Source organism: Miniopterus natalensis, chromosome 2 (genome assembly GCF_054644295.1).
Source record: "Miniopterus natalensis isolate mMinNat1 chromosome 2, mMinNat1.hap1, whole genome shotgun sequence".
In the NCBI taxonomy this organism is placed as follows: domain Eukaryota; kingdom Metazoa; phylum Chordata; class Mammalia; order Chiroptera; family Miniopteridae; genus Miniopterus; species Miniopterus natalensis.
Window position 1 is genome coordinate 143,196,168 of NC_142082.1, and position 18,170 is coordinate 143,214,337.

Here is an 18,170-nt window from a genome sequence, read left to right on the forward strand (position 1 = left end):
TTGAAAGATTTCTGGGTAACAGGTATCAAAGTGATACTTCACTTTCCCAATGTGGGAGGTGGCACAGGGGTGGTAGAGTGAGGCTAGCTGTCACCCATGCTCTCTGCCCCTGCCTCCTATGGAGGGCCCCTCCTGTTGTCTGTCCTCAAAGAACTTCCTTAGGAGAGGCCTCTCCCTGTTAGCTGTGGCTTACCCCAGGATGACCCAGGGACAGTCTTGAGGGTCTACAGGACCAGTGTTGCCATTTGGATTCTTCCTAGAGGGCCAACCCAAAGTGGGGGTGGGGAGAGGTGTGGTTTGATTCTCAGGTTGGGAACCAGGAAGTCCTGAGTACTACAGAAGAGCTGTTCACTCAAGAGCCTGCTTCAGCCTTTCACCTCTCCAATCCTCCATTTCCCCTTTGGCTGGGAAAATGGAGTTAAAGCTATTGGTCTGGGATAGAGGCAGGGAGGAAAGTGTGCCACTCTGCCTTCTTCCTTGCTGGGATCTTAGCCCTAGGACTAAGGGGAGCCAGCACAGTTTTGCTCCCTAGATTGGTACTTCTTGGGGATCTCGGGGATCTCTAGTTACCCAGAGGAAGCTTTGCCAGGCAAGTTCATTTTAGAACTAGGGAAATAATCCTTGGTGTATATATGTATGTGTAGTTTCTGGCTGTGAATGATGGGACAGGGAACCTGTGGTATGTATGTTTAGATCTGTTCAGGGGCCTGACAGCTGGGACTCAACATTGGGATACAGGTGCTAGACTGCAGGGGTAGGGAAATGGGACTTAGGCTTCTTTTTAGTGCCCCTAGATTCTTTTTAGTACCACTTGGAGGACATTCTCCTCTTCACTTCTCATCTTCCATGGCTCCATGAGTGAGGCTCCATCTTTGGAGTATGTTGGTATTCTGTCTCCCAAGGCTGGATGAAGGTGGTTTCTGTACCTCCTGGAGCTTACCAGCTTGAGAGGGCTGTGCTCGGGGGAGGCAGAGGAATTTGTCCCTCTGGCCTTGTGTGAGGCAGTCTTCCTCCCACCCACTGTATTATCACTGTTGCTTGTTATTTCTTGCTGTTTGTGACTCCTTTGGCCTCAACTTTGAGAGCAGAGCGGGTGGAAGATCTTTGGGGACATACAGTAAAATGCACACATTTAGGAAACTTTGAAGCCTTCTGGGTGTGGTCAAGCTTTGAATGACTGAATAGGAAATGGGTCCTGGCTGGTGCCCTGGCCTCCAGCCCCTGCCTCCCATAGGTGGCTTCTGAGGACCCCTTGAAGGTCCAGAGCAGTGTTTCTGTGGGCTGGCCAGATGACCACCCTACTTTCCTCTCAGGTGTGGTTGTATGGTAGGTTTTGGAGAGAGAAGATCTGGGAATGGCGGTAACAGGTATCAAGTGATACTTCACTTTCCTAATCTAGTAGATTCTGATAGTGTGTGTGTGGGGGGGACAAAATAAAATTCCCTTTCCTGCAGCATGTCACAAGAGGCTCATTACTAATCTGTGAAAGTGAAGTGTGAGTTCAGGGAAGGAGGACTAATATTGTGGTTCTTAAGTAATTGATTTATTGATCCTGGGCACCTTTGAGGGTTCCCCCTGTCTCATCTGCCCCAATCACTCAACCCCAAGTGGCTGACAAAGTTATTTGGTAGTTGGTTTGGGAAGAGGGGCTTGTTCTTGCTCAGGTTTATGTGTGGTTCCTCTGGTTAAACAAAAGGAGTGGAAAAGGTGAGAGATAAACTTCTCAAATTTTATTTAGAGTTCTGTTTTAGGGATTCCCCCTGCCCTCCGCCTTCTCTGGGAACACTATACTTTTCTTTCTCTGCTTAAGCCCCTACCCTTCCTTCCCACTAAGAGCTGCTGGCACCCATCCCTTTCTCCCTTCTGTAGGATCCCTTTTCTCTTCCTCACCTCTGTAATTTTTCTTATTCTTTACTCCTTTCTTTTTTTGACTGTGCTTAGTTCCCTCTGAGGTTTAGGAAAATATGCCCAAAGGTGTGGGTCTCAACCTTCTTACATATAACTTTAGTGTGTTTCATTTGGCTCTGGTATGGGCAGGCATATTTTAGAAGAGGGGACCGTTACCCCCCCACCCCCATAGTGCGTGTGGAAACTGCTTGACGGAAGAGGAAGGAAGCTACTCTGCTCGGCTGTGTCCTGTCCTGTTTAGAACTCCTCCAAGTGGCAGTGTGCTTCCTGAGACTACAACTCCCAGCATGCCTAGCTTCAGGCCTGGCTACACATGCTCAGTAACTCTTAAGGCCCACTTCTGTTAACTACTAGGGATATATGAGGAGGAAGGGCAGTTGGCGTTGCTAAGGGCAACGACCTGAGGCCTTCAGGCTGGGTGAGATCCTGAGTTCAGTCACTGCAGTGGCCAAGGGGGTGGGCCTGAGCTGGATTTGGATAGGCAGTGAGTAGAAATTAGGGGAGTTTCTTACGTTGTGATTGGGATGTGCTGGTTGGAACCAGTGGAGGTTGGGAGAGATCCATCCATACCTGGGCTTTAGTTTCAGTAACCTGTTCTACATCCTGCAAGACTCCAGACTCTGTCTCTGGGAGAGGGATTTCAGCTGTACTTAGGCTTCTTGTGTTATGATTACTCATGGGTTGGCACTGACAGACCTCTAGGATGGTAGCTGACTTGAGGCCTGAGGAAAAAGGACAGGAATAGGGCCCACCAGAAGCCCAGAACTCAGATGTGAGGCAAAGGGTGGTACTAGATGTAGACTGGATGTCCTTCTAGTTGTGTGCTATTGGCCTGGGAACTCTGAGGCATAAGGAAGTGGGAAAGGGGAGGGCTTTCCTCTGAGAATCAGAGTTGGAGAAGAGGGTCTATGTTTATCTGGGGAGGAAGTAGGCAGTGGGATAAAGGTTAGGCAGAAGGACTTTTTTTTTGTCATTAGTATAGGTGTTTGTAGGTATGGCTTTGCTCTGATTTCTGTAGGGTCTAGATACCGTTAGCTGCAGTCCTCCTATGATTCTAAGAAACGTGTTTAGTGGAGAGACTTACTAGGCATATAGGTATCTTTTTTGGCTCTGACAGGTCTCCCCGAGAGGGCCCTGCCCAGTCGGAGAGAGGGATGGACAGCCAGAAGCCGCCTGGTGAGGATAAAGATTCAGAACCAGCAGGTGAGTAGGGCAGATTCTGATTTTGCTGGCAGCTTTTTGCTCATCCCAGGCAACCTTAGATTTCTAGTCCTGGCACAAGGACAGTAGTAAGTCTGTCTAATAGATAGGTAATTGAAAGACTTTGTTCTTTGGGACAAAAGTCAAAATGCCATCAGTGTGATCTACCAGTGGTACTAGATAATCTCATAGGTCTGATGAGTAGACTAGTATTAAATAGTGGATGATGACTGATGCATGCTTCTCTTTGTTCATTTAGCTGATGGACTTGCAGCCTCTGAGGAGTCAGGCACCACTGAGGCAGACCTTCCCAACCCACATGTGGTGGAGGTCTCAGTGCCCACTTCTGGGGGTCCCAGGCTTCAGGAGCCTCCCCAGGACCGCAGGTAACTAGTTTGGGGAAATGAGGATATAAGGGCACATAATGAAGATTTGATTTGAGATTCTTGGGCTTTCAGTGAGAAATATTTAGGAAAATGAATGTTTGGGAAGCATAGGCATATTAAATTGTGGGGTAGTAGGGGGTGTCTGTGGGCAGGGTCCTGGCATGGTACTAATGCTTGTGTGTCCACAGTGGGGGTCCAGTGCGGCGTTGTGCTCTCTGTAACTGCGGGGAGCCCAGTCTGCATGGGCAGCGGGAGCTACGGCGCTTTGAGTTGCCATTTGACTGGCCCCGGTGTCCAGTGGTGTCCTCTGGGGGAAACCCAGGGCCCAATGAGGCAGCACTGCCCAATGAGGGCCTATCACAGATTGGTTTTCCTGAGGGGCTGACACCTGCCCACCTAGGAGAACCTGGAGGTAAGTGAGGGGAGGTGTGATAACTGACCTGGGCAGGAAAGAGGATAGGGGCTGGTTGGCCCAGAGCGAGCAATCACCTTTTTGTTAATTCATTCCTTTCTGTTTGCCTTTTTCCACCTACACAGGGTCCTGCTGGGCTCACCATTGGTGTGCTGTGTGGTCAGCCGGCGTATGGGGGCAGGAGGGCCCAGAACTATGTGGTGTGGACAAGGCCATCTTCTCAGGGATCTCACAGGTGGGGCTGGGGCCAGATGATTGCATAGGCAAAGGGCAGGGTGGACAAGGCTGGTGGGCTTCTGAGAGTCAGGGTAGAATGAGAAGGGCAGTGGACATACTGGGGCAGAGCTAGTGCCTGACCTGTTGCTCTGGAGTGAGCTGGTTGGTACTGAGGCTTGGTCTCCACCTTGGCAGCGCTGCTCCCACTGCACCAGGCTCGGTGCCTCCATCCCTTGCCGCTCGCCCGGATGTCCACGGCTTTACCACTTCCCCTGTGCGACTGCCAGCGGTTCCTTCTTATCCATGAAAACACTGCAGCTGCTATGCCCGGAGCACAGTGAGCGTGCTGCACATCTGGGTGAGAAGTCCTGCCTTTTAGACATAGGGCAGACGAGGGGCCAAGTGTGCCTGGGGTTTGTACTCTGCAGAACACTCATCAAAGACAATAATTTTATATTGTTATTCTGTCTCACTAAAATAAGTGTGAAGTTTGAGAGTACAGAGTCTTTGCCTGTCTTGTTTACCATAGTGTCTGCAGTGCCTAGAACAATGCCTGGCATATATTAGGCATACACATAGTAACTACTTATTTGTTCATTCTGGTCCCTGGAATGCCTGTTATGTAGACAGCACTGTGCTGAGAGTCCTGCAAGAAATCCATATCTGACCTGTGTTCTCTCTCGGTTCTGACTGCAGAGGAGGCTCATTGTGCAGTATGTGAGGGGCCGGGGGAATTGTGTGACCTGTTCTTCTGTACCAGCTGTGGGCATCACTATCATGGGGCCTGCCTGGACACTGCTCTGACTGCCCGCAAGCGTGCTGGCTGGCAGTGCCCTGAATGCAAAGTGTGCCAAGCCTGCAGGTAAGTATGGGAGGGCAGGAGGGAAGCCTTAGGCAAAGCATAGTTTAGAGTTAAAACAAGGGCAGGGAGGACCCTGTTATGTGCCCTGTCTCTGCAGGAAACCTGGGAATGACTCTAAGATGTTGGTTTGTGAGACGTGTGACAAAGGATACCATACCTTCTGCCTAAAACCACCTATGGAGGAACTGCCTGCTCACTCTTGGAAGTGCAAGGTGAGGGTCCTTAATCTTGCCTTACTCTCCTAATTCTGCCTCCTACAACATCCAGAGTTTCTCTGTTGTGACAAGTCCCATGCTCCCCTCTAGTCTCTGCTGTTTGACCAGTGCTTCTTTTGCCTTCTCCCTTCTAGGCATGCCGGGTATGCCGGGCCTGTGGGGCAGGCTCAGCAGAGCTGAATCCCAACTCTGAGTGGTACGAGAACTACTCACTCTGTTCCCGCTGTCACAAAACCCAGGGAGGACAGCCTGTCAGTTCTGTTGCTGAGCAGCATCCAGTTGTCTGTAGCAGGTAAGTAGTGTGGACTAGAAGAGATTGGGCTGTGGGATCGGAAGCGCTGAGATTGGCAGGGGCCATGTTGAAGCAAGTTGACTTTGAGAGGGGAGCCCTAAGGTGGGCAATACAGTCCATAGCATTCATGCCTTGCCCCAGCGCACACTCTAGGAGTTGATAGCTGATGAGAGCCACGATGCCTGCTCCCCTGTACCCTCTGCAGATTCTCACCCCCAGAGCCTGGCGATCCCCCCACTGATGAGCCCGATGCTCTGTACGTTGCATGCCAAGGGCAGCCAAAGGGTGGGCACGTGACCTCTATGCAACCCAAGGAACCGGGGCCCCTGCAATGTGAAGCCAAACCACTAGGTGAGTAGGGTTTGAGGGTCCCTAAAAGTAATCCCCTTCTGTTCTGTGGTAAAGGACAGTTTCTGCTCTGCTCCAGACAGCACTTTCTGTGGAGTGAAGTTGATCTAGGTAGGAGCATAGTATGTTGTGTCTACAGGGAGAGCAGGGGCCCAACTTGAGCCACAGTTGGAGGCCCCCCTAAATGAGGAGATGCCACTGCTGCCCCCACCTGAGGAGTCGCCCCTCTCCCCACCACCTGAGGAATCACCCACATCCCCGCCGCCTGAAGCATCGCGTCTGTCCCCACCACCTGAGGAATCACCCCTCTCTCCACCACCTGAGGAGTCTCCTCTGTCTCCCCCACCTGAATCATCACCTTTTTCTCCGCTGGAGGAGTCTCCCTTTTCTCCACCAGAGGAGTCACCCCCATCTCCTCCACTTGAGACACCCCTGTCCCCACCGCCTGAAGCATCACCCCTGTCCCCACCATTTGAAGAGTCTCCCCTGTCCCCCCCACCTGAGGAACTGCCTACTTCACCACCACCTGAAGCATCTCGCCTGTCTCCACCACTTGAGGAGTCACCCATGTCCCCTCCACCTGAAGAGTCACCCATGTCTCCACCACCTGAGGCATCGCGTCTGTTCCCACCATTTGAGGAATCACCCCTGTCCCCTCCACCAGAGGAGTCTCCCCTCTCCCCACCACCTGAGGCATCACGCCTTTCCCCCCCACCTGAGGATTCACCCATGTCCCCCCCACCTGAGGATTCACCCATGTCCCCCCCACCTGAGGATTCATCTATGTCCCCCCCACCTGAGGTATCACGCCTATCCCTCCTGCCTGAGGTGTCACGCCTGTCCCCACCGCCTGAGGAATCTCCCCTGTCCCCACCACCTGAGGAGTCTCCCACATCCCCTCCACCTGAGGCTTCACGCGTATCCCCACCACCTGAGGATTCACCCACATCCCCACCACCTGAAGACTCACCTGCTTCCCCACCACCGGAGGACTTGCTTGTTCCCCTACCGTTGGAGGAGTCACCCCTGTCGCCACTGCCTGAGGGGCCAAGACTCTGCCCCAGGCTTGAGGAGCCACACCTGTCTCCCACACCTGCGGAGCCATGTCTGTCCCCTGCACCTGAGGAGCCGCGCCTTTCCCCTGTGCCTGAGGAGCCACGCCTGTCCCCTGTGCCTGAGGAGCTGCGCCTGTCCCCCCACCTGTCCCCCCGCCCTGAGGTGCCACGCCTGTCCCCTCGGCCCGAGGAGCCATGCCTGTCCCCTGCACCCGAGGAACTGCTTCTGTCCCCCCAGCCTGAGGAGCTATGCCCATCCCCTGCACCTGAGGAGCTGCGGCAGTCCCCCCAGCCTGAGGAACCACGCCTGTCCCCCATGCCTGAGGAGCCACAGCCATCTCCTGTGCCTGAGGAGCTGCGCTTGTCCCCCAGGCCTGAGGAACCATGCCTGTCCCCCATGCCTGAGGAGCCACACCTATCCCCCCAGCCTGAGGAGCTATGCCTGTCCCCCCGACCTGAGGAGCTACACCTATCTCCCCGCCCTGAGGAACCACACCTGTCCCCTCGACCTGAAGAGCCCCCTGGGGAGCCAGGCCTATGCTCTGCATCTGAGGAATTGCCCTTGTTCCTCCCACCTGGGGAACCACCATTATCTCCCTTGCTTGGAGAGCAGGCCTTGTCTGAGCCTGGGGAACCACCCCCGTCCCCTCTGCCAGAGGAGCCCCCATTGTCCCCATCTGGGGAACCATCCTTGTCACCTCAGCTGATGCCACCAGGTAAGGGGATGTTAGTACCCTCTTAATTTGGGACAGTCTTAATTCTTTATGGCACATCTAATCTAAGAGCCTCCCTTTTTCTCTCTCCTTCCAGATCCTCTTCCTCCTCCGCTCTCACCCATTATCACAGCTGTGGCCCCACCAGCCCTCTCTCCTTTGGGGGAGTTAGAGTACCCCTTTGGTGCCAAAGGGGACAGTGACCCTGAGTCGCCATTGGCTGCCCCCATCCTAGAGACACCAATCAGCCCTCCACCGGAAGCTAACTGCACTGACCCTGAGCCTGTACCCCCTATGATCCTTCCCCCATCTCCAGGCTCCCCAATGGGGCTGGCCTCTCCTATCCTGTTGGAGCCCCTCCCCCCTCAGTGTTCTCCACTCCTCCAGCATTCCCTCCCTCCTCAGAATTCTCCTCCTTCCCAGTGCTCTCCTCCTGCTCTGCCACTGTCCATTCCCTCCCCACTGAGTCCCATAGAGAAGGCAATGGAGGTCTCAAATGAGGCTGAGCCGCCTGAGATGGAGACTGAGAAAGTCCCTGAACCTGAGTGCCCAGCCTTGGAGCCCAGCCCTACTAGTCCTCTCCCCTCCCCCATGGGGAACCTTTCCTGCCCTGCACCCAGCCCCGCCCCAGCCCTGGATGACTTCTCTGGCCTGGGGGAAGACACAGCCCCTCTGGATGGGACTGACACTCCTGATTTCCAGCCAGAGGCTGGACAGACCCCTGGCAGTTTGGCAAGTGAACTTAAGGGTTCCCCTGTGCTCCTGGACCCCGAGGAGCTGGCCCCTGTGACCCCTATGGAGGTCTATGGCCCCGAATGCAAGCAGACAGGGCAGGGCTCACCCTGTGAAGAGCAAGAGGAGCCACGTCCACCAGTGGCCCCTACCCCACCCGCTCTCATCAAATCCGACATCGTTAATGAGATCTCCAATCTGAGCCAGGGCGATGCCAGTGCCAGTTTTCCTGGCTCAGAGCCCCTACTGGGCTCTCCTGACCCCGAGGGGGGCGGCTCCTTGTCTATGGAGTTGGGGGTATCTACAGATGTTAGTCCAGCTCGAGATGAAGGCTCCCTTCGGCTCTGTACTGACTCTCTGCCAGAGACTGATGATTCGCTGTTGTGTGATACTGGAACAGCTGTCAGTGGAGGCAAAGCCGAGGGGGAAAAGGGGAGGCGGCGCAGCTCCCCAGCTCGTTCCCGCATCAAACAGGTGAGGGGCTATCCAGTCACTGGATGTGGTCAACTTAATGCTAATGTCAGAGGTACAGTCCTGTGTCACTGATACCTTCCCACCTGGCTTATTGAATTCTCAATTTTCAGAGATCCTTTAGTCCATTCTCTTACTTTATTAAGGAAAATACTGACACCTAGAGTGGGAAGTGATTTGCCTAGATTCATGGTTACTCAGTAATAGAATCGACTAGAAACTCATTGTCATTGTACCACTTGACCACTTTCTTGGGAGAAGAGCTACCTACTTGTTGCTAGCTTTTGCCCTGCCCTGCTGGGACTCCTGGCCTTTATTACGTGTTATTCTCTATTCATTAGTTGCTTCTCTTCCCTCCAAACCTGTGGACCCAACACACTAACATTCAACTTCTCCCTGTAATCATCCACTTCCCTCACTCAGGGTCGCAGTAGTAGTTTCCCAGGAAGACGCCGGCCACGTGGAGGAGCACATGGAGGACGTGGGAGAGGACGGGCCCGGCTAAAGTCAACCACTTCTTCCATTGAGACTCTGGTAGTAAGGAGAGGCCTCCCATCCCCCAAACGTGCTTCAGCTGGCCCTTTCAAGATTAAACTCCCTTTAATCCTGTCAGTCCCCTGCACGATCACCTGCCTGCCTGCTAGCCTAGGGCCTGTCTGACTCTGCTCCTTGGCCCCCAGGCTTCTCTGAAATCTCTACTGTTGGGCTGAGGCCCAGTTTGGGAGTTGGGGTGTTCTTCTGCTTCTTAGTCTGGCTCTGGTCTTCATTTAGCCAGGGGTTCACACATCCTTCCCCCAACACCAAAGAGAAAAGCAGCTTTAGCAGATTTAGCTGCCTCACTTTCCATAACTCTCTACCTATTAGGTTGCTGATATTGATAGCTCTCCAAGCAAGGAGGAAGAAGACGATGATGACGACACCATGCAGAATACTGTGGTTCTCTTTTCCAATACAGACAAGTTTGTCCTAATGCAGGTACCATGTGTGACTGGTGTAGTCCCATCCTTAGTAGTGAGACCTGGGTGTATGTGTTTAGGTGGGAGAGCAGATGCAGAAAACCAAGGACCTACTTGTCCACTCAGCTAATCAGAAAACAGTGAATCAGAATCACATTGCTCATTTGTTTGTCTACCCATCAGATTTCTCTTGAGTGTCTCCTCTGAGCTTGGCACTGAGCTAGGACCTAGGATATAGCAGTGAAAAGGCAGAAATGGTTTCTTCCCTGTTGAAGGGAGCTTATGTATGTTCTCACCTGCATAATCTCAAAGCTGATAGAATACTAGCACATATGTTACTCTCTCAGCCTGATCAGTCTCTACCCATCTTTTCTTCCTTTTACTTCTCCTTACCTTTACCTACATCAGATTCTTTCAATTCAAATTACCTGATCAGGTGAGCAAGTCATGCTAAGAAGGTACAGGGCCCTGTGATGGCTCACGGTGTCCTGATGCCAGGGAATGGGCTTTTGGTTCCCTGATTCCCTCCCTCAGATTAGAGTTGTAGTCAGTTGCCAGGACTGAGTGGGAAGGGGAGACCTACCTAGTTGGACATTGGGGTTTCTGTGTGTTTCCCCAGGACATGTGTGTAGTGTGTGGCAGCTTTGGCCGGGGGGCAGAGGGCCATCTCCTTGCCTGTTCCCAGTGTTCGCAGTGCTATCACCCATACTGTGTCAACAGCAAGGTGAGTTCAGAGCCCAAGAGGCCTGGGCTGGTGAATGGGGGGGGGTGACTTATTTCTTATTGTAGACCCCCACACTACTTCAAGTGGCCATTGGTCATGGAAGTCATTCATCAGTCACCAGTGATTATCAGACTTATCTTGGGGAAAAATACTTTGGGATTGGTAGTAGTCTTTATAGTTTCTTCTTGGTAGACCGTGACTTGCTGGTGTAATTTAGTCCATCATAGAAACTATGAGAACTTACTAATAGAAAACATGATATAGTCTGGGGGTAAAATGTAAAATGAAAATCATAAGCAAATGCCCACAAAGAGAAAGCAGTGTTTTTGACCCAAGCATAGTCAGTTTGGTGCTCATTTAGTCAGTTTAATGTTCATTTAGAACTTGTCCACTGCTAACATTCCCTAACTTGCAGCAGTAGCAGATTTTAAATGTTTAAGAAAAATTGGGGGAAATACAACCTAATTGTATCCACAGTCTTGTTGGAGACTTGGCTAGTGAAAGATTGCCATTCCACTCTCCTAATGAGGCAGTGGCCATGGGGGGTGTTCTCTGAACAGCAGAGGTCCCTGGGAGCCTAAATATAGAGTCACTGTAGGGTGGGGCAAAGGTAGGTTTACAGTTGTTCTTATGGAAAACAATACAATAATAAATAATACAAGAATAAACTGTGTTTTGAGTACGCACAACTATAAACCTACTTTTTCCCCAAAAGTATTTTAGGGGTGAGGGTGCTCTGCATAACCTCTGTGCACAAATGGAGGTCTGGCCTGGGCACTGGGGCCCTCCATCCCCACCCATATAAGTCCCATCATCCCCTAAGAAGTCCACCCTCTCCTCTGCATACACCCTGAGGAATTGCCATCTTCTGCACCAGATCACCAAGGTGATGCTGTTAAAGGGCTGGCGTTGTGTGGAGTGCATCGTGTGTGAGGTGTGCGGCCAGGCCTCAGACCCCTCACGTCTGCTGCTCTGTGATGACTGTGACATTAGCTACCACACGTACTGCCTGGACCCCCCACTGCTCACCGTGCCGAAGGGCGGCTGGAAGTGCAAGTGGTAAGGAGACCCAGGATCTTCAGAGGGGCCTGGGCCTGAGATGTCAGAGTGGATGTGATGTTGAACACATGACAGAGGCTGGGTTTAGAAGGCCAGGCTGGTTACATGTTTCTCAGTGAGGGCACCGCTAGGTGCCTTGGGTTGGTTAGGTGCTGAGGGTCTGTCTTTCTGCTCCCACCAGGTGTGTGTCTTGTATGCAGTGTGGGGCCGCCTCCCCTGGCTTCCACTGTGAATGGCAGAATAGCTACACACACTGTGGGCCCTGTGCCAGCCTGGTGACCTGCCCTATCTGTCATGCCCCATACGTGGAAGAGGACCTACTGATCCAGTGCCGCCACTGTGAACGGTGAGGGTGCCTCTCTCCCCTTGTTTGGTTTCCTCGTCCCTGTCCTCAGCTTTGCATTGTTTGGGTTTATCTCTTCATGTCTTCCTTCTCCAGGTGGATGCATGCTGGCTGCGAGAGCCTCTTCACAGAGGATGATGTGGAGCAGGCAGCTGATGAGGGCTTTGATTGTGTCTCATGCCAGCCTTACGTGGTAAAGCCTATTGGTGAGTACTGGGTGCTGGGGGAGGGGAGGAGGAGTCAGGGCTGGGGTGCCTTGCTGCTTTGGGACAGGGCTTCATACTGCCTTGGTTTGTCCTTCTCTCCATAGCGCCTGTTGCGCCTCCAGAGTTGGTGCCTATGAAGGTGAAAGAGCCAGGTGAGGCACAGAAATCCTGAATGCCAAAAGCAGGAGAACTTATACACTGCCTGGTCCAGCTCCAACCCCCTAGCTTTATCTCATTTTAAGAGGAGAAAACTAAAACCCAAGGAGATTGAGTAGCTTGCCCAAGGTCACCCTGTAGGTTAGTGGCAAAGTTATGACTACAACCAAGGCCTCTAGTTTCCCAGGCAGAGTTCCTTCCACCAGGAAACATGGCCTCTGTACTTCCAGAGTGTCATCTCCAGAGAGTACAGGACACTGCTCTGTCTCCTCCAGGAGATGGCTGGAGCCATCTCCTCCATCATGGTATAGCCATTGTTCCTGGCATCTGGGGCACTGTGTGCTGGCATTCAGCGAGTAGGGGCACTCCTAGCCCCAGACAGGTAGAGAATATATTTGGTGAACTTAGGGTTAATCATGAGCAAGGTCAGACTTCTGCAGTAGCAGTCTGAATCCTCCTGGGTCATTGAAGGAGAATTGGGACCTCAGTGCCCAGTGGTGACCTGTCCTCTCCACCCTTCCAAGCCCAGACTGGACTTTGTCTGGTCTGTCCCTCACTGCTTTTGTCCCAGCTGGGGACTTTAGCCAAAACTTGGAGTTCCGGTTTCCCTGGGGTCACATGCTCTTCCCCTTTGTGCAGAGCCCCAGTACTTTCGCTTCGAGGGTGTGTGGCTGACAGAAACTGGCATGGCCGTGCTGCGTAACCTTACCATGTCACCCCTACACAAGCGGCGCCAGCGGCGAGGACGGCTTGGTCTCCCAGGCGAGGCTGGGCTGGAAGGTTCCGAGCCCTCAGATGCCCTTGGCCCTGATGACAAGAAGGATGGGGACCTAGACACTGATGAGCTTCTCAAGGGTGAAGGTTAGGCTGGGGAATCTCAGGGAGTGCCAGAGTAGTGGGAGCATGCCTGTGAAAGTTGGATGTAGGGTGGAAGAGCATTGCTACTCCTGGTCACCCTCAAGCCACTGTTGTTCTTGTCCAAATGGCTCTGGCAAGGCACTCGGCATTCTGTTTTTGGGTGGCAGGATGACAAAGTTAAAAGGGCCCATGCCCCTGCTCTGCCTCCACCTCCTCTGTCCGAATACGCAGGTGGTGTGGAGCACATGGAGTGTGAAATTAAACTGGAGGGCCCCGGCAGCCCTGATGTAGAGCCTGGCAAGGAGGAGACTGAGGAGAGCAAAAAACGCAAACGCAAACCCTATCGGCCTGGTGAGGCCCTGGAATGGGGAATGGGGTGGGGAGACACGGCTCACCTGGTCCCCAGCGGCTTCTCAGCCTCAGCTCTGCCTCCTCATAGGCATCGGTGGTTTCATGGTGCGACAGCGGAAATCCCACACTCGTGTGAAAAAGGGGCCTGCTGCACAGGCGGAGGTGTTGAGTGGGGATGGGCAGCCTGACGAGGGTGAGACGGGTGAGGGCTCCAGTGGGGCCTGGGAGAAGGTGGGGATCACAGAACCTATAGGGCACTGCCAGGGAGGCCCGGGGGGAGAGCTCACTCAAAGGCTGAAAGGGTGGTGGTTCCAGTTGGTGATGGGGGAGAGAGCAGGCAGAAAGCATCTTCAGGCCAAGTTGGAAGCAGCATGTTCAGTCTCCCTAGAGAAGCTGACACCTCCCATTCTACCCCAAGTGATGCCTGCCGACCTGCCTGCAGAGGGCTCTGTGGACCAGAGTTTAGCTGATGCGGATGAGAAGAAGAAGCAGCAGCGAAGAGGGCGCAAGAAGAGCAAACTAGAGGACATGTTTCCTGCTTACCTGCAGGTGGGCCTTAGGCTCTGAAGGGTGAGGGGGTGTCTGCCCTGCAGAACATGAAGAAACCTATTTTTCCCTGCCTCCTCCCGCAGGAGGCCTTCTTTGGGAAGGAGCTGCTGGACCTGAGCCGGAAGGCCCTTTTTGCAGTTGGGGTGGGCCGGCCAAGCTTTGCACTAGGAACCCCAAAAGGCAAGGGAGATGGAGGCTCAGATAGGAAAGAGCTCCCCGCCTTACAGAAAGGTCAGTAGTGTGGGGGTGAGGTGATCTGAAGAGATCCAGCTTTCTTCTGTGCTTAGGAACTGGGAAGGGGACTTGGTGGGAAGTGGTCTGGTCTCCAGGAATTGAGGGTTAGGCCAAGGGCCCTGGCCAGTGGCGCTAGAGACCCGTTCTGGATGTCAGATGTGCGGTATCTCTGATTGGAGTGGTGACTGTTGCTTATAGGAGATGATGGTGCAGAGGCTGCAGATGAAGAATCCCGTGGCCCTGAGGGCAAGGCTGATACACCAGGTGAGTGCTGCTGGGAGGACTTTGTCTTAGCTGGTTTTGCCTCTGTCAACCTGTTCTGCCCATGAGCATCGTCAGGGTTGGAGACTGGGAAATGTTCCATGTCTTCTGTGGTTCATTGTGGTTCCTCCATACTGACCTTGGCTAATGGGTTTCTCTTGGCCATTGCAGGACCTGAGGATGGGGGTGTAAAGGCTTCCCCAGTGCCCAGTGACCCTGAGAAGCCAGGAACCCCAGGAGAAGGGATGCTTAGCTCTGACTTAGACAGGATTCCTACAGAAGGTGAGGATATGACCCACTCTCTTGTGGCATAAGGGTCCTCTGTGGGAGGAGAAGGTCCTGCTTGTGAGACGCTCATCTGTATAGTGGGAAGTCCTGGGCATCTTCCCCAGCCATGACTTTTTGTAGACATGTGGTGTCCCCTCAGCTCCCCAGTCTGCCTTAGCATCATCCTCCATCAATCCCTCACAGAACTGCCCAAGATGGAGTCCAAGGACCTGCAGCAGCTCTTCAAGGATGTTCTGGGTTCCGAACGAGAGCAGCATCTGGGTTGTGGAACCCCTGGCCTAGATGGCAGCCGTACACCACTGCAGAGGCCCTTTCTGCAAGGTGATATGGGTGGTTTAAAGACTGGTGGGCAGGTATGGCCAATCTTGCCCCCAGGATGCGCCACTTGCTCCCTTTCTCTGATCCTGTGCCTCTTGTAGGTGGACTCCCCTTGGGAAGTCTCCCCTCCAGCAGCCCAATGGACTCCTACCCAGGCCTTTGCCAGTCCCCATTCTTGGATTCTAGGTTGGTGTCTATGCTTAATCTTTGTGAGGCATCTCTGTTATCCCTTCCCTCTAATTGGACCCATGCCAAGGGAGGGAACCTTAGACTCCTGGGTGCTGCATAGAAATACTTCCTTCTCCTCTCCACCTCCTTGTTAGTGGCTCTCCTATGTTGGGGCAGGGTATTGGCCTGGGGCCTCTGGGCAGTTTGTCTGGGGAGGGGTGTGGCATCCCTTCCCCCTGTGACTCTCTGCCCCTGCGCCCAGGGAGCGCGGGGGCTTCTTTAGCCCGGAACCAGGTGAACCAGATAGCCCCTGGACAGGCTCAGGGGGCACTACGCCCTCCACCCCCACTACCCCCACCACAGAGGGTGAGGGCGACGGGCTCTCCTATAACCAGCGGAGTCTTCAGCGCTGGGAGAAGGATGAGGAGTTGGGCCAACTCTCCACTATCTCACCTGTGCTGTATGCCAACATTAACTTCCCCAATCTCAAGCAAGATTATCCAGGTACCTGTGGGATGAGGGCAAGGGAGAAAACCTGGTAACATGGCAGGTGCAAGGGTCACCTGCCAAGTCTCCTAATGCAATCCCTCTGCCCTCCAGACTGGTCTGGCCGTTGCAAGCAAATCATGAAGCTCTGGAGAAAAGTTCCAGCCACTGACAAAGCCCCCTACCTGGTGAGACAGAAGGAAGCCTGGGTCAGCATGGGAACTGAGGGCGGGGGCTGGTTTTGGAAAATTCACTTCAGTTCTTTCCCTTCCCCACTCCTAAAGCAACTGGGCCAGAAGGGATCAGCTTTTGGGTAGGGAATGTGAGTGACATGAGGGATGGGGGCTGGGCATGAGACTGAGCCCAAGGCCTAAGGCTTTGTCCTCTATCCTTCAGCAAAAGGCCAAAGATAACCGGGCGGCTCACCGCATCAACAAGGTGCAAAAGGTGAGTGGGGGCCCCACCAGGCTCTGCCATTGAAGTCCTGTAGCAGGTGGCCTCTGTGAGGGTGGAGGGATATAGGGCCTGTCCACAGCAGCCTGACTGCTCTGTGCCTGGTCTCCTCCGTAGCAGGCTGAGAGCCAGATCAACAAGCAGACCAAGGTGGGCGACATGGCCCGTAAGACTGACCGACCGGCCCTACATCTCCGCATTCCCCCCCAGCCAGGGGCACTGGGCAGTCCGCCCCCCGCTGCGGCCCCCACCATTTTCATTGGCAGCCCCACTACTCCCGCCGGCTTGTCTACCTCTGCGGATGGGTTCCTGAAGCCGCCGGCGGGCACAGTGCCCGGCCCCGACTCGCCCGGTGAGCTCTTCCTCAAGCTCCCACCCCAGGTGCCCGCCCAAGTGCCTTCGCAGGACCCCTTTGGACTGGCCCCTGCCTACGCTCTGGAGCCCCGTTTCCCCACGGCACCATCTACCTATCCTCCCTATCCTAGTCCAACTGGTGCCCCTGTGCAGCCCCCAACATTGGGCACCTCATCTCGTCCTGGGACTGGCCAGCCAGGGGAATTCCACACTACCCCGCCTGGCACCCCCCGACACCAGCCCTCCACACCTGACCCCTTCCTCAAACCCCGCTGCCCCTCACTGGAGAACCTGGCTGTGCCTGAGAGCCCAGGGGTAGGGGGTGGCAAGGCTTCTGAGCCCCTGCTCTCACCGCCGCCTTTTGGGGAGTCTCGGAAAGCTCTGGAGGTGAAGAAGGAAGAGCTTGGGGCATCTTCTCCTAGCTATGGGCCCCCAAACCAGGGCTTTGTTGACTCACCCTCCTCAGGCCCCCACCTGGGCAGCTTGGAGCTAAAGGCACCTGATGTCTTCAAAGCTCCCCTGACCCCTCGGGCATCTCAGGTAGAGCCCCAGAGCCCGGGCTTGGGCCTAAGGCCCCAGGAGCCATCCCCTGCCCAGGCTTTGGCCCCTTCTTCCCCCAGCCACTCAGATATCTTTCGTCCTGGTCCCTACCCTGACCCTTATGCTCAGCCCCCATTGACCCCTCGACCCCAACCCCCACCCCCTGAGAGCTGCTGTGCCCTGCCTCCTCGATCACTGCCCTCTGACCCTTTCTCCCGAGTGCCTGCCAGTCCCCAGTCCCAGTCCAGCTCCCAGTCCCCATTGACACCCCGTCCTCTGTCTGCTGAGGCTTTCTGCCCATCCCCTGTGACCCCTCGCTTCCAGTCTCCTGACCCTTATTCCCGCCCACCCTCTCGCCCTCAGTCCCGTGACCCATTTGCCCCATTGCATAAGCCACCCCGACCCCAGCCCCCTGAAGTTGCCTTTAAGTCTGGGCCTCTAGCCCACACTCCACTGGGGGCTGGGGGCTTCCCAGCAGCCCTGCCCTCAGGGCCGGCTGGTGAGCTCCATGCCAAGGTCCCAAGTGGGCAGCCCCCCAATTTCGCCCGATCCCCTGGGACGGGTGCATTTGTGGGCACCCCCTCTCCCATGCGGTTCACTTTCCCTCAGGCAGTAGGGGAGTCTTCTTCCCTAAAGCCACCTGTCCCTCAGCCTGGTCTCCCTCCACCCCACGGGATCAACAGCCATTTTGGGCCTGGCCCTAATTTGGGCAAGCCTCAAAGCACAAACTACTCAGTAGCCACAGGAAACTTCCACCCATCGGGAAGCCCTCTGGGACCCAGCAGTGGATCCACAGGAGAGGGCTATGGGCTGTCCCCGCTACGCCCCCCGTCAGTCCTACCACCACCTGCACCCGATGGATCCCTCCCCTACCCGCCCCATGGAGCCTCACAGCGGGCTGGCATCACCTCTCCAGTTGATAAGCGAGAAGACCCAGGGGCTGGAATTGCTGGCTCTTTGGCCGCACCTGAACTTCCAGGTACCCAGGACCCAGGCATCTCTAGCCTCAGCCAGACAGAGCTGGAGAAGCAACGGCAGGTGAATTGACATCACGGA

The 18,170-nt window shown here is 54.5% G+C and overlaps 1 protein-coding gene across 1 annotated transcript in view; it reads left to right on the forward strand.

Moving 5' to 3' along the window:
• KMT2D (lysine methyltransferase 2D) overlaps positions 1-18,170 on the forward strand; it is a 39,599-nt gene that overhangs the window by 1,779 nt on the left and 19,650 nt on the right. Inside the window, exons 2-32 of the mRNA XM_087814684.1 lie at positions 3,026-3,111; positions 3,368-3,494; positions 3,683-3,906; positions 4,032-4,141; positions 4,318-4,480; positions 4,819-4,984; positions 5,082-5,196; positions 5,334-5,491; positions 5,697-5,842; positions 5,979-7,610; positions 7,705-8,813; positions 9,234-9,347; positions 9,675-9,785; positions 10,386-10,490; positions 11,368-11,549; positions 11,731-11,895; positions 11,989-12,098; positions 12,203-12,250; positions 12,894-13,115; positions 13,344-13,463; positions 13,552-13,656; positions 13,882-14,012; positions 14,096-14,243; positions 14,445-14,510; positions 14,679-14,789; positions 14,979-15,116; positions 15,215-15,299; positions 15,544-15,785; positions 15,882-15,955; positions 16,164-16,214; positions 16,338-18,152. Coding sequence (XP_087670810.1) covers positions 3,063-3,111; positions 3,368-3,494; positions 3,683-3,906; positions 4,032-4,141; positions 4,318-4,480; positions 4,819-4,984; positions 5,082-5,196; positions 5,334-5,491; positions 5,697-5,842; positions 5,979-7,610; positions 7,705-8,813; positions 9,234-9,347; positions 9,675-9,785; positions 10,386-10,490; positions 11,368-11,549; positions 11,731-11,895; positions 11,989-12,098; positions 12,203-12,250; positions 12,894-13,115; positions 13,344-13,463; positions 13,552-13,656; positions 13,882-14,012; positions 14,096-14,243; positions 14,445-14,510; positions 14,679-14,789; positions 14,979-15,116; positions 15,215-15,299; positions 15,544-15,785; positions 15,882-15,955; positions 16,164-16,214; positions 16,338-18,152 — 8,142 coding nt within the window. The 5' untranslated portion in view covers positions 3,026-3,062. The remainder of the gene's footprint in view (positions 1-3,025; positions 3,112-3,367; positions 3,495-3,682; positions 3,907-4,031; positions 4,142-4,317; positions 4,481-4,818; positions 4,985-5,081; positions 5,197-5,333; positions 5,492-5,696; positions 5,843-5,978; positions 7,611-7,704; positions 8,814-9,233; positions 9,348-9,674; positions 9,786-10,385; positions 10,491-11,367; positions 11,550-11,730; positions 11,896-11,988; positions 12,099-12,202; positions 12,251-12,893; positions 13,116-13,343; positions 13,464-13,551; positions 13,657-13,881; positions 14,013-14,095; positions 14,244-14,444; positions 14,511-14,678; positions 14,790-14,978; positions 15,117-15,214; positions 15,300-15,543; positions 15,786-15,881; positions 15,956-16,163; positions 16,215-16,337; positions 18,153-18,170) is intronic.